Here is a 25,136-nt window from a genome sequence, read left to right as displayed (position 1 = left end):
CCAACCATTGGTCCGACGTCCCATTGGTCCGACGGCCCATTGGTCCGAAGTCCCATTGGTCCAACGGCCCATTGCTCTATACGTTCCATTTGTATAAACCATTCCATTGGTCCGGCGTCCCGGCCATTGGTCCAAAGTCCCAATGGTCCCAAGTCCCATTGGTCCGAAGTCCAATTGGTTCGACGCCCCAAAGGTTAATTTATAGGGTTAGGGGTTAGGGTCAGCTAGGGTCAGTCAACCTGAACCAGTGGAACTACACAGTATTATGTTTCATCGGACCAATCCCGTCGGACCAATGGGACTTCGGACCAACTACTTCGGACTATCGAGACGTACGTAACCATCCAAAAGTGGTCTGACCAAAGCAAAAGTAGGGTGAGTTTTAGTTGACCTATTTAAGCAGGACATGTTCCTCCTATAGACCCAGGGTCGATTGGCTTTTGTTGAGATCTGTCAGATGAAAGTTCCACACCAAGTTAGGTAGGCCTACGAGGGATGGCTTTTCACTTCTTTAAGGATGTGAGTCGCCCATTGGTATAGTCGGTTGAGGATTGGTTTGATTTTGTGTGTGACCGTTGATGAACATTTGGCTTTATTAAAACCTATCTGTCAATTCAAAAAGACTTCCATGCAATCTCTCTGAGGTTGTTGATGCAGTACGTCTATACGCGTCTGCTTGTATAATAATGACACTCAGTGTATGTCGTAATATGGCTCTGAATTTCACGATAAAGTCGGCGAATAATCTGACACGGATAAGCAAGTCATTCAGACGTACATGACGAGAAAAAGTAAGGCCCCCCCCCCCACCCGAGGAACTCCTGAAGCCACGGGAGATTTTTTTTCTGATGGATACCGTCATGTCAACCACCACCCTAGCGGATGACGTGGTGAGAACATTATCGAACCAAAAAAGGATGTTATTTCAGATTCTGACATGGTGGAGCTTTGCTAAGAGACGTTGGTGAGGAACAATGTGGAAGGCCTTGCTAAAGTCCATAATTATAAGATCTGCCTGACTCCTGAGATCTTCTGCAAGTCATCAACAAAGTGCAGAAAGCTGAGTTTCGCATTGCGAAAGCCGTCTTTCGGATCGGCACTGATGATATTAAACTTCTCAACATGCTTCATGATGTGCCCATGGATGATTAGTTCTAACAATTAACTTACGGATGATATCTCTCATCATTGTCCTTAACTAACACTTGTTGGAAAAAATAATACTCATACTTATAATTAGCCATATTTTAGAGTTTCGAAGATTAATAATTGTTGGGTACGTCTACGTCTCTGAATGGACTTATATTGGAGCTGGATTCAATTTCAATTCTCCAAATTTTGCCATTTTATTCAATAGCTTCGATTGGATTATATATTTTTGCAGCTATTTGGTAGAGCTTAGCAACTTTTGTCAATTCCCACCGCCCGCATTTTGTTCTTTTGCAGCCTAGCAAAGTCCTCAGTATACGGCGTCAACAATCATGAGCGCAACTGGCGGTCTAGCGGTCGAGCGCCCTCTATTGAGCGAGGGCGCTTTACCCCAGCGTTATACACGCAGATACCCAGACGTCTGTAAGGATTAAAAGCAGGTAAATTATTTGAGAGCCTGACTAACTCGTCACGGCGCGATTCTCAACACAAGTTGAACAGATTTTACGTTACTCGTCGACGTTAGATCGAAAGTTTTACGAGATTTCTACCTTTTTCTTTCCACAATGATCAACACTAACGTTGAGATCAGACTTCGAAAGGTACTTGGAAGGTTCAAGAGGGATGAATTTGTCAAACATTTGAGGGAGTGGGGTTCGATTCCATCTGGTTGTTTGAAGGAAGTGGAGACGGTTGTTGCAGAGAAAAGCACCCGCAAAGCTCTCGTTGAACGGATAGTGCAACTTAGCAACGTAAGTTTCGTGATGACCTAGTCCTAGCCCCATAAATGTGGCCTATTTACTGGACTGCCTCCGTAAACATAGGCCACACATCCACATGTACAAAAATCGTGTCGACGGAGCCAAATTTTGATTTTCACATTTAGGCTTAGTTTGTAGGTTTTTTTTGCTTTAGAAGCATACTCACCCTCTTTATAGGCTAATCAGAAAGTGCTGCCTTTTTCAGATGTATATTTTTCGTGAAATTTCCAGATTCATTTTTACACGTTTGCGTATCAAAATTTCAACATGAAATTTCACAAAAATTAGACATCTGAAAAAGGCAGCACTTTCTGATTAGCCTGTAAAGAGGGTGAGTATGCTTCTAAAGCAAAAAAACCCTACAAACTAAGCCTAAATGTGAAACTCAAAATTTGGCTCCGTCGACACGATTTTTGTACATGTGGATGTGTGGCCTATGTTTACGGAGGCAGTCCAGTAAATAGGTCACATTTATGGGGCTAACCTAGTCCCATAAATGTGACTGAAATACTGGACTACCTACCTCCGTATATCAGTCACAGAGCCACGTACGGCCTGTGAGCGGAGCGTCCCGTTGCTAGAGGAGCCGACAATTTTGCCGGAGGTAATGACGGCAAACTAACGTTTACTAAAGGTTTGCCGGCGGCAATCCATATCAACAGAGGGCGCTGTACTCTTTAAGATAGGGCTGAATTATAAGATGTATTAAATTCCCACTAAAAGTTGTGTAGCACGTTTGGTATAGTGGTTAAGCAAAGGCTTTAGTGAGCGGGATGACTCGGGTTCGATCCCGATCCCCGCCACATTTTACAGTTTTTTTTTCCCATCCCCAAATAAATAAGAATATTCTTCTTTTATTATTTTAACATGTCTCAAACATTTTATTGCAGAGTATTACATTTTCTTTTTCAGATTTGTGGCTCTGGAGGATTTTTTTTAAAAGGGAAATAAAGTCCGAAATTATAAAATGGTCTGAATCCCATCTTGTGAATACGAGGTTACAACGATAATATTGGCATGGAGCCAGACTAAAATTTGTCACCGGAAAATTTAAGTACAAAAAAACAGTAACTGCGCATGTTCAGTGCATATCCGGCAAACTAACGTTTACTAAAGGTTTGCCGTCTCCGGCAAAATATCCACTGCCATTAATTAAAGATCGAAATTATTTTGTCAGCAGAAAATCAACCCAGCTATAGTATAGTCCGAGTAACTTGGACCCAACTTATCGCCTTTTTAACATTCCGACATGGTCTGGCGATAGTGGGGTCCAAGCTAATAGTGCGAGCTGGACAACACAATTCTGTCACTGTCCCCAAAACCAACACTTTCCAACAAAAAACATCAGATTTCACCTTCAAAACGGCCTCCAAATTACTAGATACGCCAACTGAGGTACAAGTAGACATCGATAATTAAGATGGTTGTACTGAAGTTTACTTACGATCCGGATGGAAAGTGAAATTTTCCGTTCAATTCCGAGAGCTCCGCTCGCGATCCTGAACACGTTAAATTTCCGATTCGTGTTAATGTTTGAACGACGCGATGTGGTCTTCATTCCCAGCGTACATTCGATGGTCCCCGTATCCCGAGTGCGATTCCGTTACCGAGCGCGCGCGATGCATCGATTATGATAATGAGTAGACTGGATTGCGTTAGTAAACACAAGTGCATTTCGAACGATAATAGGGGGTCGGGAACTAGGGCAGCTTTTATGGACGGATACCAGTTCAAGCTGGTTCCCGATTCCCTTTTACCGTTCGAAATGCACTTGTGTACCGTTGCTAGGGGAGCCGAAAATCAATTAAAGATTGAAATTATTTTGTCAGCAGAAAATCAACCCAGCTATAGTATGACTGCTAAATAGTACAAAATCGTTAAATTCGGTACCTTCAATGGTCTAGTTATCCAAAAATCATGGTGATTCGGCAAAGAATTCCGACAGTTTTGAAAAAGCATGGCGTCTCTGATATTTACCAGACTGTTTCCTGGCCACCCTATAGTCAAAAGGCCAATGGGATCAGGGAACCAGACAAGAGCTTTAATCATCTACTGAGCGTGCATCAACTTTGGCAAAGCGCACCGCGGCTGTTGCCTGTCATTCCAAAATATCCAAAATTGATTTCTCCTCATGACTTCCGTTAACACTCCTACACGTATATTGAGCAATTGCGGTCTTAGATTGCTATAAACTTTTTTTTTTCTTTGGCTTTCTCCACAGATCAAGCATCTCACAACCCTGGATGTTGCTCAACTTGACCTCATCTGTATGTTCATTTATTTATTTACTTAATTATTGATTTATTTTTTATGTCATCTCAAAACAACCTTACAGTTGTACCTGTATATTTATCTGAGTCAATTGAGTCACTTATGTGTGAGTGACTTCTTGCATAGTGGTGGGAGAATCAGATATTTCAAAATCCTATTATCTGAATAACGGTTATCTGATTTTACCAGAAGCCTCCATCCAGCACACAGTCACGCCAAAGCCTCCATCCAGCACACAGTCACGCCAACAAAAAGTGACGAGTGAGGTGCTGCATGCAATGCCCTCCCAATAATTGGGTATACAGGTACCCGTAGTTCGCAGGATTGAACGACCACTGGGCCTTTACAAAAACACTCTGGAGCTCCGGAGCTGTAACGTTGAAGAAATGGGTGGGAAGTCTGATATTACGTTGAATGGGCAGGCTAATCATGAACCAAGAAGACCACTAGCAAGTGAATGCAGTTACAATCAGTCTCAGAGACCATGGAGCCAATTGGGCGATGTTGCAGTTGAACCTGTGTCCAAAAAACTGGAATGCTTAATTTATTTTTTTAAGTTGATTTCGAATACATGTACATAAAAGAAAACTGGAAAACTGAAATTTAAACTGAATTTGCGAAAGTCCGAAATCCCACCACTATTCTTGCACAATTTGAAGAGCTTGGTGTTTAAACTTGAAATCAGTACATAGTACTTGTAGCTTGTTTATTATAGCGGCTCAGTTATTGAGTCCTTTTATGACCTTCTCATTTAACTATGATTGAAAACAAATCAGCACGATGTTTCTATGTACATGTAGCACAATACCCTAATGAGGTTTGTGATATCTTAACTATTAGTGATTTATGATGATCTGAGGTTACAATATAGGCCTAATAGTTGCTTTTTGCGTTGATTTGCATCATTCTTTAGACCATCAAAATCATCCAAACAACAGAAAATGGAGTGTCTTCCAACTCACCAAGCAGCCAGGTAAATATTACATATAATCTGCAATTATTGTTAGACTGTAAAATGACAAATTCTTTCTTGTTTTTCAAAGAGTTACTATTCGGAACTTCCCTGGCCAATTCGGGCGATTCACAATGCAGTGCGCCACCAAGAGTTTGCCATGGAGAGTTCATTTTTCAAGTTTACGATTGACAAAACATGGCCCATTTGAATGAGTGTCAGTAGAAAACTTGAGCTAATTTGTTATAGATTGGGGCATAGCGTTCTGCCGCCTTACAAAAAACTCCATATTGATAAAAAGAAAAGAGAAGGGCAAACATTATATTCGAATCATACTTTTACAAACTTTCTGGCTGGAAAAACTAACAATTTCAAATGTCCCGCACTGCGAATTTGTTGACCATCTCCCACAGTGCACTGGGAAAAATGAGCTCTCCGTGGCAAACTCTTGGTGGTGCACTGCATTGTGAATCGCCCGAATTTATATATTGTCTGTCAGTGTGCATAATTCATCGTGTCTGTGCAACAAGGTCGTATCTTCTGAAATGGGCCGTACGTGAAACGCGAGTTTCAGAATGTCAAAAGGTCGTATCTCACTTTAAAATAGCCCGGATGTACATGTACACACAAAATCAATGGGCGTCGGGACACGACCTTGTTGCACTGAGCGTATTCGCACGAGATACGACTTTGTTGCAGAATGGAGTTACGACCTTGTTGCACTGACATGACGAATTGTCAGTTTTGAATAGCAAGCCCATCGACAGATGGAACCCCCACACCTATTGTTTGATTTGACGGAGCCAAAGTGTCCTTGGGATGTGTAAGCGCCCCTTTCAAGAAATTTGCCCCCCAATAAAAATGACCTTGCTATACCCCAGATCACAGTTTAATAAGGAAACAGGTTTACCAGCTAACATGTTATCAAACAATTCAGATATATATATACAAAATAGCATTACAAACATTTCAAGCTTTCCATCTAGGCTTGTGCACAAACATGAATGCTCCCAGCAGCTACATTGCGTTAGTGGAAATTCAGTCCACAAATTATTCATGCATACACAAATGATGGAGAGTTGACCACATACATGTACAGCTTGTGAGTGATCCCAAAAGGTCATTCAGTGTTCAAGCTCAGAGGCCAAACATGTAGTCCTCAACCCATTAAAATATAAAAAAAAACCCTGAATTTTTGTGACAAGCCCTGAAAAAAAACTGCCCTCCCCACTAGGGAATCAAATAGTACAGAAAATAAAATTGTATCACTTACATCAGTGCGACCTTCAAAAAAATCATTCAAACCGTAAAAACAATCAATTTACAAATATTTATCAATATTGTTTTAACTGGATTCTGTTCATTTCAGAACAAAATGAGAAGCACGTTGTGACCTCACCTGACGCTTTCCGAGAACGACTTGGAAAACAGCTTTCATTTTATTTTAAAAATGTAAGTGGCTTTCCAAAAATTGTTTTTTTTTTAAACGAATGCTGTTAGGTGTCCTGTGTTGTGCTTGTATACATTTGCCACTTGAATTGATATTTTTTTGTGTGTGTTTAGACTTTAGTCATGTTAATTAATGAAGCCCTAACCACCATTTAGCAAAACGCAGTATATTAACCCTAACGCCTTGAGCACTTTTACTAGAAAGTATCCTGAATCCACCAAATTCCACCAATTTTGTCATTCCAAAATCCTGCAGTACCGCTAGGCTTACTGTCCTGAATCCATCACAATCTCCCAACTTTTTCAATATGGAGGTATCCCGAATCTGCCGAAATCCTCCAAAACAAGGGGTGTGGATTGTGATAGATTCGGGTATGTGAGGGTTAATAAAATTTGGAGGAAGCCCAGACAAATATTCTAGCAAAGTACGGCGTACAGTAGCAGTAGAGTTTGCTATCAGCAAGAAGAATCAAATAATAGTCTTGGGAACTTCGGCAACGCTACCCAGAATATTCCGAGCATCAAATCCAGTCTTGGGCCAAGACTAATTACTTGGTTACGGCTAGAAATAACACACAGGTGTGAGATAAGTGGCTGCAGCCGCTTCCATCGGCGCGTGTGTACTTTCTAGCCGTAGCCAAGTAATTCGGACACAGCCCTTACACCCACAGACATATAAATGCATAGACCGCCAGTCCTGCGCGTAAAACTGTAATTTAAAAAAGTATGGGCAAAACGCTTGTTGACAGCGCGCGTATCCGTGCGACGTGCGTTCAATGCAGATACGCGCTTAGTACAGTCCATGTACATACATTTACATACAGGACGTAAATTTTTGAGCTTAAAAAGGGCTGTTTTACTCACAATCTGGGTGAAAAAGTTGTGCAGGTTATTGTGTTTTAATCTACCTCAACCATACAAAGTACACAAGGGATTTTTTTTACAATTGAAAAATAACTTCATAGAATTTTTTTAATGGAATAGTTTGGGTGTGTGTAAAATCCCTATACCGCCAGGTGAATTTGCCCATAGTTTGGATTTTAGTCGGGCGCCATGAAATCACGGAATGGGCGTGTAGTTTTGAATAGGACCTGGCGGTCTATGTGTTTATAATGTCTGTGCTTGCACCCAGAAAATAGCTTTGTTAAAGCGCCCTCATTTCCTCTTGGATAAGGCCCATTTAAGCTCATCTGGTTCCCTGTCCCCATTGTCCTTCGGACTTCAAATGTGGGGACAGGTAGCTAGCAGTGAATCCTGAAACATTAGGAGGCTTTCCTCCTAATCTATGCAAATTATATGTATGACGTGTATAGGTCTGAATCTCGTCTACTGAATTCAAAATCACAACGGTAATGTTTGCGCGCAACCAGCCTATTGCAAAATGGCAATAGATCACGAATGTACAATTTTGGAGGCGATGAGCTTTTATTTTTTTGCTGAATTCGAAAGTGTCTCTGGCAAATTTCAATGAAGAGCATTACTGTTAAGTATTTAAAACCAATGCAGTTGAAATGCTGGAAAGTTGCCTTCATGGAGACACTGGCGATTTTACGTACTTTTTGTGGTAAGACAAAGAGTCAGATTTTTTTATAACCATGTGTTCGACTGTCGTCCATGCACAAAACTGAATAGTGATTCAAAAATAAACAATCATGCTGCGCACTGTGGCGCGCACACGCAAAGGTGATCCAATCATTGGCTTTAAATGGGAGCTAGCTACCGGTCCCCATATTTTTAGGGGGGCCGGGAAACAGACTACATGTACGTTTAAGCATCTCCGATCCCCTTCACAACTCACACATTCATCCACAGGACCTGTGTCTGAGGACGCGCGGCGATGCCTGGTGGCTGCGGCTCGGCATCCAGGAGGGGTCCCAAGCCCAGCGACTGTCCCCTGGTAACGTGGTCTACATGGTGCACCATCCCCACTCCCAGTACATCATCATGTCCAGCATCAAAGTGTCCCATAAAGACTTTGTCATGCAGGTAAGGGCAAGGAGAGACATTGGTTTATGGGGCTTGACTCAAAGTTGTTTGCAATTTGCAGAGTTAAATTTGAATAAAATCTTGAACACTGACTTAAACCAGTGCTTTGCACGTTTTAAGTTTGCGTTCTCCCAACCAAAGAGACTGTTACTATATAAAGTGATTCGGGGTAAGCCTTATGCTAGCAACCCCCAGCTCTGGCATGGTCTGGTGTCTTTGTGCCATTCTCACCCATTGTGAACAATGTATTGGTGCTGAGCGTCTCTTACGTAACTATGCAAGAGCTTGCCCCGAATCATGTGATTAGCAACAGTGTCTTTGGTCTGGAGAATTCAAAGTTAAAATGTGCCAAGCAGTCTAAGCAAGTCAGTGTACCAGATGTTTTTCAAATGTATATCCCAAAGGGTATAGGTTACTTGCAAATGGCTCATTTGAGGCATTGATACTGCCCCCCAAAAATTGTTGGTTTTTCTAGTGTTGCTCCCTTTTTCAGGAAGTTTCCTTAACCAGTTTGTGTTGGAGGACGTGATAACATGCACTGGCTGTTTTTATATACAGGCACGGCTGACGGTTTAAAATGTCAAAATTGCTTCGACTTGCCTCTGGTTGAGGGGGTACTTTTTCGCAGAGTTCATATCTTGAAAATTTGCAATTTTCGTGTAAAATAATCCTGCAAAAAAATTTCGGGAATGAAAATTTCGGTCCTCAAAAATGGAGCTGTTGGAGCGCTAGTCATCAATCCAGTCACTCATGTTTCTTTTCAAAACATTTCCTCAAAACAATTCTTCGAATGAAAGTGCCCTGGGATCGCTGTGTGTATATTCTCAAGCTAGCGTGGGACCTGATATCTCATAGTGAATTGCCACATATAATTAACAATTGTTGACTGTGATGTGGGATGTGACGCTTTGAACACCTGAGGGGTGCATAGCACCCGAGGGGCGCATAGCACCCGAGGGGCGCATAGCGCCCGAGGGGCGCATAGCACCCGAGGGGCGCATAGCACCCGAGGGCGTATAGCACCAGAGGGCCTTCAAAACGTCATATCCCACATCACAGCAGCCGACAATGGTTTTGTTATACCTCTGTCTTGGATTCTTTGGATTTTGATGTAAAAATCATGAAAACAAACACAACAATCATGACAATCTAACGGCAACTCACATGCGTGTCGCGTGCTCGAAACAGCTGATTGTCTGCTAGTTCACTGCTCCCACTCATGTGTTAAAACATGGTGAAAATAGCGTGGGTACCAACGATACAAGCGTTTTACACTGTACGTGCCGTATACGTACAAAGTCATAGCACACTCTTTGTGGGATATTATCCTACAGGGAGTGTGCCATGACATTTTTTATAAACTTAACACGTGATCGTTCTCTGCCAATGAAAATACAGTGGTTCAAGACAGAGGTATAACAATGTATATTTTATGCGGCAATTGTCTATTATTGACAGTTTGCTCAAAATCCGATGCTTAAAAAGGTATAGACAAGGCCAAAATGGCTGCCATATAAAATGTCCATAAGACATGTGCATCTTCTGAATAAAGGAAATGAGGTTTGTATTAAAAGATCTTAAATTCTGACATATTACCAAAATCTTCAAAGGGAAGATACAACTTTTGCAAACATCACAAAAGGAAATGATCAAATTGTCACGAAACACCTTACTGGATTGTTAGTGAATGACTGTCTAAAGGCTCCCTGTGTGCTGTCATCTTCAAGAAAAATTAGATTTTTCCAACGCTGGTCGGCCGACCAGCATTGGAGAAAACAAGCTTTTTTTCAAAACCTGCTCCTAATTTTTCATATTAGTTATTCTGTGATGTTTTTGCAATTGATTACACACCTGTGAAGATGTACAAGCCTTCTAGACTGATTCTCTGACCTTACAATTCCCCAAAGTCAATAAATTGCTCCGTTTCATCATAAGTGGGGTCAGGGAACCAGACTACACGAATAGATTGGTTTTCTTGGTTTTTTCAGCATCTACAAGCCCAAAACATGAAACAAGTCAGCTTTACAATATTTGCTATGACATACTAATCCTCCAAGTCCATTTATTTCTGAAAATTGCAGCAAAAGCAAATGTTGTACATTCCCTTTAAGTTAATAATGTCTTGTTTTTCTTGCAGGCATTACTAAACAGCCTCCACTGCAGTGAGATCCGTGAGATCCAGCTGACGGGTCGCGACCTGGACTCTCTGGCTGCGTTAGCGTTGCATAGCAACAGCCAGGGCTGGTTCTCACAGTTCAGGCTGGGTCAGGTGGACTCCAATCCACTGTCCAAGGGGCCGTCCAGAAAAAGAAAAGGTACATACAGTCAGTGAGACAGTTCCGGATCATCGACAGTTCCGGATCATTGACAGTTCCGGATCACTTGATTAAAGTACAAATTAATTCAATTGTAACCAATTGTTTTTTTCGAGATGTTTTGCCACCAATTTGAAGGTCTATCTTTTGCAATTGTCGGGAAAAGAAATTTTGGAAATTGCTCAAACATTACCCATGATCCAGTTTGGCGAAAAGTCCACTTGTTTTGTAACTGGGCTGTGAAAGGAAATGTGTAAAGGCAAAATTCTGGTTTCCTGTGGAACGGGCCAACATTTATCGTTTTTTTCTTCACTATATTAGGTTTTCTTGTAAGGAAATAATCTCAAGTGTCACTGAGTAATAATGATTTGGGCATTTGAATTAAATGTATTGCCATATTCGGCGAAAGATTTTTATCCCCGTGTGCGACAGTTGCGGAGTACGCATGCACACGATGCAGTTTTGTGTGCAGTTTAGACGATGAATGTTTGACACAGGACATGCGCGCTGACCGTGCTGTGAATGATAAATTTGTACATCTACTAGTACAGAGTGCATGATCTGGAACTTTCGAAAGTGATCCTTAACTGTCGGGTTCAGTCCTGTACAAAAGACATGATTTATTTCTCTTTTTAAGTTGAGTCTGTGTGAACATACTTGGTTTTAACTTGAAGAGGAGGAATTTTACTAGGAAATGATGTCACTCGGACATGGAAACTCTGAACATGGGCAATGTACAGCGGTTTGAATAAAAAGTGATCCGGTACTGTCGCACTGATAGTGTTCTCTTATAGTTGCTTTTTGCCTAGGCTTGTCTTGTAGATGTGACAACAGGGGTGTGTAGTTCACTGTCACAACAGTCTTAAGAAGCATGCCTACGTAAGGCTGACGTCCAACCCCCTAAGAATTGATTCAAAATTATGAAGTCACTCAAGCCTACAAACTGAGGATTAAAACAAACGTCTCGTTTTCATTTAAAACTTGTTTTTATTAAAATATTGTATTTTTTGATTCAATTTTGTGTGTGCTTCAACAGCTCCATCAGATGTGCCAGATACAGATGTTGTCTTTGAGAATCAGAAGGACAAGGACCATCGTGAGCAGCAGATCCTCCATGCCTTCGGATCCAACAGGCAGCCTAAGCTGCAGAAGATAGAATACAAGGTAAGGCTTTGTCCCGAGCAACATGATGTGCCACAGTCTTGGTGCAAGAAGCTCTAGTCTTAGCGGGGTACTCGCGATAGATGGTACAGCCTTTGTACCTTGCAGCAGCGTGCATGTTCCCAGTCACGTGCGAACCACTTGGTCAACAGACCACACGCAATAGGGCGTGACTTCCTATGCAAAATATGCGCTTTGGTCTAAACGAAAGAGCTCTTCCGAAAACTGTTAGTCAGGCAACGTACCGCAAACGTGCTATCGATGGCACTAGGCGCTAACCGGTTGACCCGTTCGGTCCAATCATGGCCGGCCACGTCCAAATTGATGAAGAGCACTGACTTTTAGCCTTCCAAAGCCCAGTTTCTTGGAAGGAATGTAGTATCCTGATGCCACTTCTGTGGTTGTGTACAGAGTCTGTGGAGAGTTGAGTGCATTTTTGAAATATTTTCTTACAAAATTTGAAATGCTTCTCTGTCCCAAATTCATGTCTTTTCAACATTTTTGCAATGACTGACCTTCATTGAGATGATATATGATGTACAAAGTGGCGCCAGGATGCAACAATCCTTCCAGTTTCCTTGCTTCAAAATTCATTGCTTCGTCCACGCGGTTGACATTTTTATCTAACAGCTTTCTTGCAAGCTGTACATGCATGACTTAGAAAAGAGCTTTTACACCGGCTGTTTGTGTACAATCTGAGTCTTGAAATCACCTCCGTTATTTCGAAAACGGTTTTGTCCGACTTTCTTTGGAATGGGACGGCAACTCTTGAATTCTGTCATAGGTAGAATTGTGCTTGTATTTCACTTACTTCAGAAACAAACAGCCCAAACCTGTGAATTTCTTGTATCAACCCAAACATGGCAGTGCCAGGCCTGATGAAGATTACGATTAGTCAGTAAAATAGTCCATTTTCAGTACGTACGCAATAACTTATGCCACCTAAAATGACTGCACAAGTTATGCCATATAAGTTCGGAATTTACGCTCTGTGAAACCTTGGACATAACGCAATAAAATGTTGCATTAGTGGAGATGCGCCATTGCGTGAAGTTTTGTGAAATCACCTGCTGCTGTTATCGCCATTTGAATGTCAAACTGTTTCTGAAAATACGGTAGTCCAGTTATACACGTAGGCAGCATTTCTCAATCTTATTACTTCTTATTACTTCTTATTACTTATATCTTATTACTCCCCTTATTACTTCTTCTCAACTTTTCCCGCCAGTTGGAAACCAGGTTTCGCGGCTTCGAGTTTGCCCCGGCCATGTCGCTCCACAAGGAACCGTTCCATTGCCGCGTCAAGTTTGAGGGCTCCAGCGTTCTGGAGGGCATCAAGGAGTTGGGGAGGGCGGGGCTTACTGCGTTACCCCTCCCCCATCACCTAGCCAATGTGCACTCGCTGGCCAAAAACCACTTTGTCCTGGCCGACAAGAAGCGAACGAGGCCAGAACAGAAGTGAAAAGTTCTGACAGACTGCAAACAAAACCAATTTTTTTTTACATGGATGTACTCTGTAGACAAGTACTGCTTCACTTGTTTACAAAGAATGAGTCCGGGGGAAAAATTTGGTGGGGGACACTAATGCATTGCCTCACACTAAATTCACACTACACCAGCCCAGCTGTGTTCTGCGCCACATCACGCAGTACGTGCGACACGCGTGCCACTCTCTATATATGGAGTTGTTTACAACTTCTAGCTGGCTTGCACCCATTCACGGATGTGTAACCGATTGCAAACAAAATGTGGAAGATGGTAGATTGAGGCAGTATTTGAAATATGCCAGGTTTGTTCCAACGATGGTCGGCCGACCATCGTTTGAAATTGATACAAAAATTCCACTTTTCTTGAAAATGACAGCACACCAGATGCCACGATTTCAAAGAATGCTTGAGACTGTTATTCACTTACAGTCAAAGGAGCTTTTTCGCAATAATTTGGTAGTTTTGATATTTGTAAATGTTGTATATTACGTTTAACATGCCCACTTCTAATATTTGTTAAAAGTGATATACCATGCCTAATTCCGTACAATTAATGAAAAGCTGATGAATTAACCTTTTTAAAACTTGTTTTTAAATGCAAAGCTATGGGTGTTAATGTTTTTAGTTTGGTACGATTAAAAATGCAGCGTATTCAGCCGAAATTTAGAAATTTGCAAAATTCCATCTTGCTGTCACTCGGCATTTTTTTGTATACTTAGTTTGTAAAAGTAAAAAGTTGATTTGATCAATGTCTTCAATTTTAAAGGGAATATACATCAGTTGCTTTTGCTGTAATTTTCAGAAATGGATGGAATTGGGGGGTTGGAAATATATAGCAAATATAGTTACACTGACTTTTTTGAGGTTTTGGGTTCGAAAATGCTATAAAAACCAAGAAAAGCAATCATTTTCCTGTAGTCTGGTTCCCTGACTCCATTTATGAAGAAACAGAGCAGTTTACATATATTGGGGAATTGTAAGGTCAGGGAACTAGTCTAGCTGGCTCGTACCCGTTCATAGGTTTGTAATCGATTGCAAACAAGTGCAATGGTCAATTGGGGCCAGTATTTGAAAAAAAAGCCAGTTGTTTCCAACGCTGATCGGCCGATCAGCGTTGGAAATTGATACATAAATACCACTTTTCTTGAAAATGACAGTATACCAGGTGCCATAATTTTACAGGATGCTTTAGACTGTCATTTACCAACATCCTATTGAGGTATTTCGCAAAAACTTGGTAGTTTTATTTTTCGATGTTTGCAAATGTTGTATATTCCCTTTAACAGATGTTGCTTCATTTCATGAAATAGATTTTATGCATTAAAGGGGCACATCGTCCTAAAATCGCCAAAATTTGTCATGGTTAAGATTGTTTACTTATCCTATTTCAAAGGAAACTAACCTACATGTAATATCGCACTGTTCCTGGGAAAAGACCATAAAAAATCCCGGTTGTTCACTTCTGACGCGGCGGACATTTTGTGGCATATGCATTCCTATTTCCAGCCAGAAGCATAAGTCTCTTTCTTGGATGTTGCCCCCAGCTTCTGTGTCCATTATGCCAGACGATTTAATGTACGGTACACATCGTGTATGTGTACACATAATGTACACACGGTCATGTTTTACTTTACTTTCGAGGACAATGCTTTGTGTTTCCCTTTGTCCCTGTATTATAACACTCTGCCATAGACTAAGCACACAACCGTACGATAGAGGACCGTTTTCAACAAAGGACCCATCTGAAAGGATCTGTTGTTCTCCCTTTGTGTGTCGGTCCTCGGGGGTTATGTAGAACACGTACACACATACTTGTTCCGTAGTTGTGGGGACTACCCACGAGTTGTCCCATGGTACCATGGGGACCCAAGACGCTATGGGGACAGCAGAAAGTCCGCATAACTCATTTCGAATTTGCCTAACAATAAAAAAAAAATTCCCCATAATGCGGTGATGGCCTGCCCAAGTTCACACAGCACCAATAAACACGCTGCTTTTCCGCACGTCCGCAGCATGCGATGCACTGGTCATGCTGGCGGCACATGTGTGACGGGATTCTCGACTATCACCCATAACAGCTTGATTTTCCGAGAGTTGAAATTTTGACCCCCGAAATTTGTGCTCGCAGGAATAACACAAAAGGATGGTTGCGCGGACGTTTATATTCTACGTTTGAATGCTCCTCCACAATTAACATCATTTCAAATTAGGTTTTTGCCCTTCACTGTTTAACACTGTATACTCAGTGTGTTACATCCGGAATGAAAGTTGGAAAAAATCACTCGGGTGGGACTCAAACCCACGACCTCCTGCTTTCTAGTGCAGACGTCGGTGAAGGGCAAAACCTAATTTGATTTATATCACCCCGGCGCAAAACAAATTCCATCTTATAACATCATTTCGTTTAAAATGCATTATGTAGCCCTTTCCAGGAAGCAGTGTGCCTTTATGGCGGAGTTACAGGGCAATAGACAATATCATGTTGCGGCCATCTTGATTTTCCCCCTTTCAAATCAACGTAACCAAAGCGAGGCTGGAAGGAAAAAAAGTCTGGTTCCTTTTTGCACAAAAACATTATCACTCAGTACTGTTATTGGATTTAGGGAACATGACTGAAACGGTAGCAGCTTGATATTAGGTCTTTGGTTTTGTATCGGGGGCATGGGTAAACCTTTTGGGCATTAATTGCTGGTAAATTCAAACAACTGAGGGTACCCTCCAGAGATACTACAGGGCTTTAGGTCTGTTGTGAGAATTGAAATTATCATCCTGAATGGGGTTGTGAAGCAGAGCGACCGTAAGGTCACCGCCAAATTCTGCTAAATGCTCTTCAAAAATGTGTCAGACTTATCAAAAATCTGCCAAATCCCCATGAATTACTCGAAATACATTATAAACACTTAAAATCGCATGCAAATGTTGTAATATTGCCTTAATTAAGGTTCAAATTACATTATAAACAATCTATAGTGATATAAAGGTGTTATGAAATTGCGTAAATTTCAGTCAAAACGAAGTTGCGTAACGACGATTCCCAGTGAACTTCAGCACATAGACAAGGCAACCTGTCCCATTATGCAAGGGGTTGTTTGAAAAGATTGAAGCTTTTGTAAAAAATCTACCTTTTTATTCAAATTTACTATGTTTTTCTGTCAAACAACCTTTTTTACAGAATTCTGCCAGAAATCTGCCAAAAAAATCCATTCTGTCAAATTTTCTGTCAAACTCGTGTTTTAACAAAAAATCTGTCAAAGTTAGCCGAAAATCGGCTAAAACGGTCACTATGTTGTGAAGGGTGTTTGTATCTGGAACCCATAATGTAATGTGCATTCAAATCAAAGCCTGAAATTGGAATTCAATGCAGGACATAACTTTTAATTGTAGGATTCAGACAGTATCGACAAAAGATGGATTCGTCTGTGTATTAAATCTTGTGTATGGATGTTTTAAAATTTAAAATCTGTAAAATGACAACAAAAAATTCAAATGGCTTGCACGTTACGCCCAAGAAAATAGTTGAAACTAAAATATGTTATTAATTCGCAATGGAAGATTAAATATTGTATACAATAAACAAATTAGTACTTGAAAACATTCTTGTATTTGTTATTTATTCGCAATGAAAGATTAAATGTCCTGTAAAATAAAAATGTTTAGTACTTCGAAGCATTCTTTTAAGAATGCAGTGTGTTCAGGCGAAAATCAGAAGTTTGAAAAATACAATGTTGCTGTCTTTTGGCGTTATTAAATTAAATGCTCAATAGTAAAAGAAATAGTACTGAAAAACATTCTTCAATACTGATATTACAAAAAAATGTTCACAATATTTAATTGATTAATATTACTGATCTTAACAATTTTGGAAAATGGGAAACATTTAAAGTCATCCAATTATTTTTTATATTTTTTTTTAAAATCCAAGCTGCTAACTGAAATTGAGTGAACATCTGACAAAAAAACAAAGAATAAAGATTAAAATAAAACTAGAGGTTCGCGTTTGTTGTTACAAACGCAGAGTGGTCGGGCAGGCAATTTGTTCATTAAACACTGCCGAATTGAGTATGAATATGTTTATGTAAGAACAAAGGATCACGAAGTAAATCCTTTCCAGTACAATCAATTATTTTGTTTCAAAAAATGCATATTTAACGGTGTGATAAATTTTAGTAAACATTTTCTGCACTCATACAAGTTTTTTCCGGCTTGATGGCTTCAAAAACGGGAAGTGGATACCGATTTAGTTCGCAGTGGATAAATGTTCGTTGTGAAGTTAAATAACGTATGGAAATTTGGAAAATATAACTGTATGTATTCATAACACTTAACTTCCGGTTAGATGACGTCACAGTATTTGGAAGCAAAACGTGAACATTATAAGGGATATCGTTAAATGGGCTACGAAGATATACGACATGAATCAAATGATAGAATTAAATCTAAAATATTATATTAATATTTTCAAATTCTCGTATAAGTAACTTCCGGTCCGATGACGTCAAGAATTTGGAACCTTGCCAAATTATCTGTGGCTAATCAAAGAATATCAAGGGGCGATTTGGAAATATTTGAACCGATCGTTTTCAAATTAAAAAAAACCCAAACACTATTTTATGTGCCGCTAGAGGGCGCCCTTTCGAATGATGACGTCATCACACTGTTGTTTTTTGTGTGTCTAACACTCTTCAATTAACACTTTCATAATTTATATGTGTGTAGTAAAATGCTCCCGCTTTTGAGTTATATGCCGTTTTTATTGCACTTCCGGTAACACCGGAAGTGAAGGTCAAGCGTTTTTGTTTCCGGGATCAAGAAATGTTTCTCACGGCATAGTCTACAACATCACGAAAAAACGAACACGATACTCTATTTGGTTCAAAAGATATAGCACAAACTATTTTGTCAAAATTTGCCCTTAAATTGCTTGTCATTTGATACTTGATGACGTCATGATGACGTAACAAAATTAATAACATTTTTGTACCATGGTATATGTTCACGGGAAGTGACTACTCATTTAGTTCGGAGTGGATAAAAAGTTCATTGTGAAGTTAAATAACGTCACAGTATTTGGACGCAAAAGGTGAACATTGTAATGTATATCGTTATTTGGGCTTCGAAGATATACGACATGGATCAAATGATAGAATTTTAAATTTAAACTAGAAATGTGTTTGTGGACAAACACAAGCTGTTTCGACTGTTACATTATTTGACAAGGACATGAGATTATGACTATTTGTGCATGCAAAGTTTCAACCGAATCGGACGAATAGTTGCGGAGATAAAGGGCTTTAAAAGATGCAAGGTTAGGGCGCCCTCACATGACGACCACAGAAGTGATACTGTCGCCGCCGATATTTTCACATTAACACTTCCCAATATGAGGGCATTCAAAGTTTCAACGCAATGGGACCCATGCTTACAAAGATATAGGGCTGCAAACGATGCTATGTTAGGGCGCCCTCACATGACGACCGATGACGTCACCTTGACTTAACCTATATTCTGGTGTATAACGGATTCAAGTTTGTGTGAATGCAAAGCTTCAACCAAATCGGATGCATACTCGTGGGGATATGGAAATTATGCAAAGTTAGGGTGCCCTCACATGACAGCTAATGACGTCGCGATGACGTCACCTATATTGCCACACGAAACACACCCCAATGTGAGGGCATGCAAAGTTTCAACGCAATCGGACCTATACTTGCAAAGTTACAGGGCTGCAACAAATGCAAAGTTAGGGCGCCCTCACATGACACCTGATGACGTCAACATGACGAAAACCTTAAAGGACCATCTGCGGTTGGTGATATGCGTGTCTGCCAAGTCTGAAGTCAATCAGATCTATGAAAGTGCCAAAATGTACTGATTGAAGGAAAACGTGTACAAAACCTATGGAGTAAAAATGCATCTTTAATGTTACGTAACCTGACACCTCATAATGCCATGATGGCGAATTTCTTTTAAGACCATCTGTGGGTAGTGTTCTAAGTGTGTGCCAAGTATAAAGTCGATCAAATTTACGAAAGTGCCAAAGTGGAGCGTTTTAAAACGTGTACAAAACCTATGGGGAAAATGTGCATCTTTAATGTGAAGTAACGCGACACCTGATGACGTCACGATCACGAATTTCTTCAACGACCATCTGTGGGTGATGGTATAGGTGTGAACCAAGTGTAACGTCGATCGGATTTACGAAAGTGCCGAAATGGAGCGTTTTAACACGTGTACAAACCCTATGGGGAAAAATACATCTTTAAAGTGACGTAACCTGACACTTGATGACGTCACGATCACGAATTTCATCTAGGACCATCTGTGGGTGGTGGTCTAAGTATGAATTAAGTTTAAAGTCGATCGGATTTACGAAGATGCCAAACTGGAGTGTTTTAAAACGTGTACAAAACATATGGGGAAAAATGCATCTTTAATGTGACGTAACCCGACACCTGATGACGTCACGATCACAAATTTCTTCTAGGACCATCTGTGGGTGGTGGTCTAAGTATGTATCAAGTCTGAAATCAATCGGATTTTAAAAAGTGGCAAAGTGGATTGGTAGAAGAAACGTGTGTTAAACCTATGGAGAAAAAGTCTGAAAAAGGAGAAGAAAAAAAAAGAAAAAAAAAAATCTTAACGAAAACAAGAGCTGTTTCGGTGTGTACACCGAAACAGCTAAATATTATCGTTTTCAAATTCTCACAGAAGTAACTTCCGGTCTGATGACGTCATGAATTCGAAATCTTGCCAAGTTATCTGTGGTTAACCAACAAATATTAAGGGGCGATTTGGTAAAATTTGAACGGATGGTTTTCAAAATAAAGAAAACAAACACTATTTTATGTGCCACTAGGGGGCGCCCTTTTGGATGATGACGTCATCACACTGTTTTTGTGTCTAGCATTTCTCACTAAACACTTGCATAATATATTTGCCTGTAGTAAAATGCTTCCACATTTGAGTTATATTCGGTTTTTATTGCACTTCCAGTAACACCGGAAGTAAAGGTCAAGCGGATTTGTGTCCGGGGACCAGAACTGTTAGTCACGGCATGGTCTACAACCTCACGGAAAAACGAACACGATACTCTATTTAGTTCAAAAGATATAACGCAAACTATTTTGTCAAAGTTTGCCCTCTAAATCGCTTGTAATTTGATACCCGATGACGTCATGATAACGTAACAAAATTTATAACATCTTCGTAACGTGGTACAAGTTCACACAAGGTTTTGTGATCATACCGTGAACCGCTCGGAAGAAATGCTGCTTTGTTTTGATGTCAGGCTGACGTCTTCATTTTGAATTCATTTAACTTTGACCTTCCGGTAGACCCCGAAGTAAAGGTCAAGCGAGTTTACGTACCAACAAAAAACGTTTAGCAGTTAATGGTCTGTCTGATTACAGAATACCACCATCATTGATTATTGAGTTCAAGAGTTATAGGTGAAAGTAATTGGTAACTTTTTCAGATAAAGGTCAAATATATATCGACCCTCATCCGAAGTGGTGCATATTACTCTGACGTCATGATTACGTCATCAGGTGTCAAATTACAAGTGATTTTATCTGAAAAAGTGACCAATTACTTTCACCTATAACTCTTGAACTAAACAATCAATGACGTTTATATTCTGTAATCAGATAGACCATTAATCGCTAAACAGTTTTTGTCGTATACGTGAACTCGCTTGACCTTTACTTCCGGGTCTATCGGAAGGTCAAAGTTAGGTGAATTCAAAATGAAGACGTTAGCCTGACATCAAAACAAAGCAGCATTTCTTCCGAACGGTTCACGGTATGATCACAAAACCTTGTGTGAACTTGTACCATGTTATGAAGATGTTATAAATTTTGTTACGTCATCATGACGTCATCAGGTATCAAATTACAAGCGATTTAAGGGCAAACTTTGACAAAATAGTTTGCGTTATATCTTTTGAACTAAATAGAGTATCGTGTTCGTTTTTTCGTGAGGTTGTAGACTATGCCGTGAGAAACATTTCGTGTTCCCGGATGCAAAACCGCTTGACCTTTACTTCCGGTGTTACCGGAAGTGCAATAAAAACTGAATATAACTCAAAAGCGGAAGCATTTCACTACAGACATATATTATGAAAGTGTATAGTGAGGAATGCAAGACGCCCAAAAAACAGTGTAATGACGTCATCATCCGAAAGGACGCCCCCTATCGGCACATAAAATGGAGTTTCCCTTCTTTAATTGTAAAACCATCCGTCCAAATTTTACCAAATCGCCCCTTGACATTCTCTGATTAACCACAGATAACTTGGCAAGGTTTCAAATTCATGACGTCATCAGACCGGAAGTTACTTTAAGGAGAATTTGAAAAAGATCAAAGTTTTAATTTAATTCTATCATTTGATCCCAAGTCCAAATAATGATATCCATTACAATGTTCACCTTTGGATCTCTAATGCTGTGACGTCATCAAACCGGAAGTTAGGTGTTATAAATACGTCATCAAACCGGAAGTTACGTGATATTAATACAAACAATTATATTTCCCATATTTTCATACATTATTTTAATTTTAAAATGAAAAATTATCCCCTCCGAACTTTATCAGTATTCACTAACCATTTTTGACTGATGACGTCATCAAACCAGAAATAACTTTTGTGCACATAGAATGTTTACTGAAATTTATCACACCGTTAAAGATACCTTTTTGAAACATTGATTGTACTTGAAGGGATTTAATTTCGTGATCCTTTTTTTTTACATAAACATATATTCCTAACTTAACTGGGCAGTGTATAATGAAAAGGCTGTCCGCCCGACCACTCTGCGTTTGTAACTCAACAAACGCGAAACTCTAGTTGGATCTGTTACGATTAATCTTTCTTTCTTTCTTTTTTTTTTTTTTTTCCGGACAATACTTCTCCGCGGGTTTTCTCTTAAACGGTATATGGTATGAACTTGTAACTTTCAATATATATCGACCCTCATCCGAAGTGGTGCATATTACTCTGACGTCATGATTACGTCATCAGGTGTCAAATTACAAGTGATTTTATCTGAAAAAGTGACCAATTACTTTCACCTATAACTCTTGAACTAAACAATCAATGATGTTTGTATTCTGTCATCAGATAGACCATTAATCGCTAAACAGTTTTTGTCGCGTACGTGAACTCGCTTGACCTTTACTTCCGGGTCTACCGGAAGGTCAAAGTTAGGTGAATTCAAAATGAAGACGTTAGCCTGACATCAAAACAAAGCAGCATTTCTTCCGAACGGTTCACGGTATGATCACAAAACCTTGTGTGAACTTGTACCATGTTACGAAGATGTTATAAATTTTGTTACGTCATCATGACGTTATCAGGTATCAAATTACAAGCGATTTAAGGGCAAATCTTGACAAAATAGTTTGCGTATATCTTTTGAACTAAATAGAGTATCGTGTTTGTTTTTTCGTGAGGTTGTAGACTATGCCGTGAGGAACATTTCTTGTCCCCCAAACACAAAACTGCTTGACCTTTACTTCCGGTGTTACCGGAAGTGCAATAAAAACTGAATATAGCTCAAAAGCGGAAGCATTTTACTACAGACACATATATTATGAAAGTGTTTAGTGAGGAATGCCAGACACAAAAACAATGTGATGGCGTCATCATCCGAAAGTCAAGGTCGTTTGACCTTTCCTTCCGGGGCTGCCGGAAGGTCAAAGTTAGGTGAATTCAAAATATAGAAATTAGCGTCAAATAAAAGGAAAACAAGATTTCTTTCCATAACCGATTGAAATCGCGCCTCACCAGTTTTCCTCACATATCTGAATGCTGAAACTTAATATTTCCACAGCGTGTAGCCACAAACGTTTCTGTCGTAAAGTCAGTGCAGAATTTTATTATGCCCATGCAAAAGAAAAAAACCATAAAAGCCATGTTATGATATGATTAGCATATGTTGCCAAAAATCACAATGACCATTATTCCCCTCATTTGATACCGACCAAACCCCTGAGGCTGATGGCCTATATGTACAGTGTGTATCAAAAAAAATGCAAACAAAATATAACGGATTGCCAGACGTAGAGTGTGTAACCAACATAGATAATATAGGTATGATTTGAAAGATATGCCTTTCCACTTTAAAATGAGACATCAAACGTCCAACTCTGATAATTTTGAGAGAGTTATGAGTTATTTTCCAAGAGAGCTCAAATTGACCATGGGACCAAGTTTTCCATTTTAGGCATTGGGACAACGTCGGTAGCCGAATTGCCTCTGTGTGGATATATGCGCTTGCCTGGCCTACAAAAATTGTGTTTAGCAAGTAAACACGATTCTAAAAACATTCTTGCTATCACCTCGTGCTAAAAAAGTTTAGCATGTAAACATGTTTACAAACTGATATCAAGATACAGTGTTTACAATTGTGTTAATTCGCTAAACACATTTTTTTGTAGACCAGGCAAAGATCCACACAGAGGCAATTTGGCTACCTTTATCCCAATGCCTAAAATTGTAAACTAGGTCCCATGGTCGATTTGACCACTGTCTTGGAAAAATACTCATAACTCTGTCAAAAATTATCAGATTTGCACGTTTGATGTCTCATTTTATTAAAATGGGAAGGCGTATCTTTCAAACCATACCCATATTATTTATGTTGGCTACACATTCTGTGTCTGGCATTCTGTTAAATTTTGTTTGCATTTTTTTTGATACACACTGTATGGTGTAGTCCCGAAAATGTGTCTCAAACAATTCTCTTTTTATAGCCACACTTTGATTGATGGACATGATATATGGTGACTGTATCTAACTTGCCCCAGGAGGTCAATATTGTACCAAACAGCAAAACAAATGCCGTAGGATGTCCCTGGTTACCATGGTAAGCAGTTCAGAAACACCAGTAATCATCAATTTTGCTCTTTGTATAAAACATTGACATTTGCACATTTGAGGGTCAGAACCATATTTTCTCTCCCTAAACCTGTCAAGTATCCACTTTAGACTAAAATTCATGGTCACATGACCAACTGCAATGCACGCTAAGAATCCAATATGGCCACCATTCGCCAAGACTTTAAAAAATACATTAAAATAAAAAAAAAAAACTAAACTTTTCCTTTTACCCGTAACTGTAGGATTTTTTTACAGGATAACTATGAATAAGCAAAAGAAAGTGGTTGACATTTACTTAACCGTAAAACGTGGTATTTCATTTTATGAATCAACACATTACACATAATTCACCTGCCCATTTAACGCATATTCTACCGGAGACGGCTCAATTCACCACTGAATCAGTCAAACTCGAAAAAAGGAGTGTTTTATAGCCTTTGTAAATTCAAATCAATGGTACTCGGTCATCCGTGACTACAGAGATGCCTGTATAAAAGGTATTCATGGAAGCTGATGAACAGAAACAACTTTGACAGCGTTAAAGTTATATTCAGATTAACCTTTCTGGATAAACGCACATATGTAGCACGATATGGGACAGAAGGAACCCCTCCCTTTTGTGTATGTTGGTCATTGTGTTACCAGAAACTCAGGAATTCTTGGGGGATGTCACACTAATAGTCTAGGGTGTGTAAAGGGAGATGGGGGGGGGGGGGTACCCCTCTG

At 39.8% G+C, this 25,136-nt stretch overlaps 1 protein-coding gene across 1 annotated transcript; it reads left to right on the top strand.

The window, feature by feature from the left end:
* The first annotated feature begins 1,605 nt into the window (after positions 1–1,605).
* On the top strand, positions 1,606–13,957 carry LOC119738108 (centromere protein N-A-like). Its single transcript, XM_038212848.1, has 8 exons — positions 1,606–1,901; positions 4,132–4,177; positions 5,095–5,154; positions 6,503–6,585; positions 8,395–8,568; positions 10,706–10,883; positions 11,920–12,047; positions 13,273–13,957. Exons 1-8 carry the CDS (start codon positions 1,716–1,718, stop codon positions 13,504–13,506), a joined length of 1,089 nt encoding a protein of 362 aa, XP_038068776.1. The 5' UTR covers positions 1,606–1,715; the 3' UTR covers positions 13,507–13,957.
* Positions 13,958–25,136: the final 11,179 nt, after the last annotated feature.

The sequence above is a fragment of the Patiria miniata genome, unplaced genomic scaffold (assembly GCF_015706575.1).
Source record: "Patiria miniata isolate m_02_andy unplaced genomic scaffold, ASM1570657v1 HiC_scaffold_3, whole genome shotgun sequence".
Classification (NCBI taxonomy): Eukaryota; Metazoa; Echinodermata; class Asteroidea; order Valvatida; family Asterinidae; genus Patiria; species Patiria miniata.
Note: the sequence above shows the minus strand (reverse complement) of the source record. Positions and strands in the feature narration are given on the sequence as shown.

Bases quoted from the DNA above. Each gene is read 5' to 3' on its own strand.
- LOC119738108 (XM_038212848.1), top strand. From the start codon at position 1,716: ATGATCAACACTAACGTTGAGATCAGACTTCGAAAGGTACTTGGAAGG. The intron at 6,586-8,394 runs GTAAGTGGCTTT...ATTCATCCACAG, and splicing joins TTTCATTTTATTTTAAAAAT to GACCTGTGTCTGAGGACGCG. The intron at 12,048-13,272 runs GTAAGGCTTTGT...TTTTCCCGCCAG, and splicing joins TGCAGAAGATAGAATACAAG to TTGGAAACCAGGTTTCGCGG.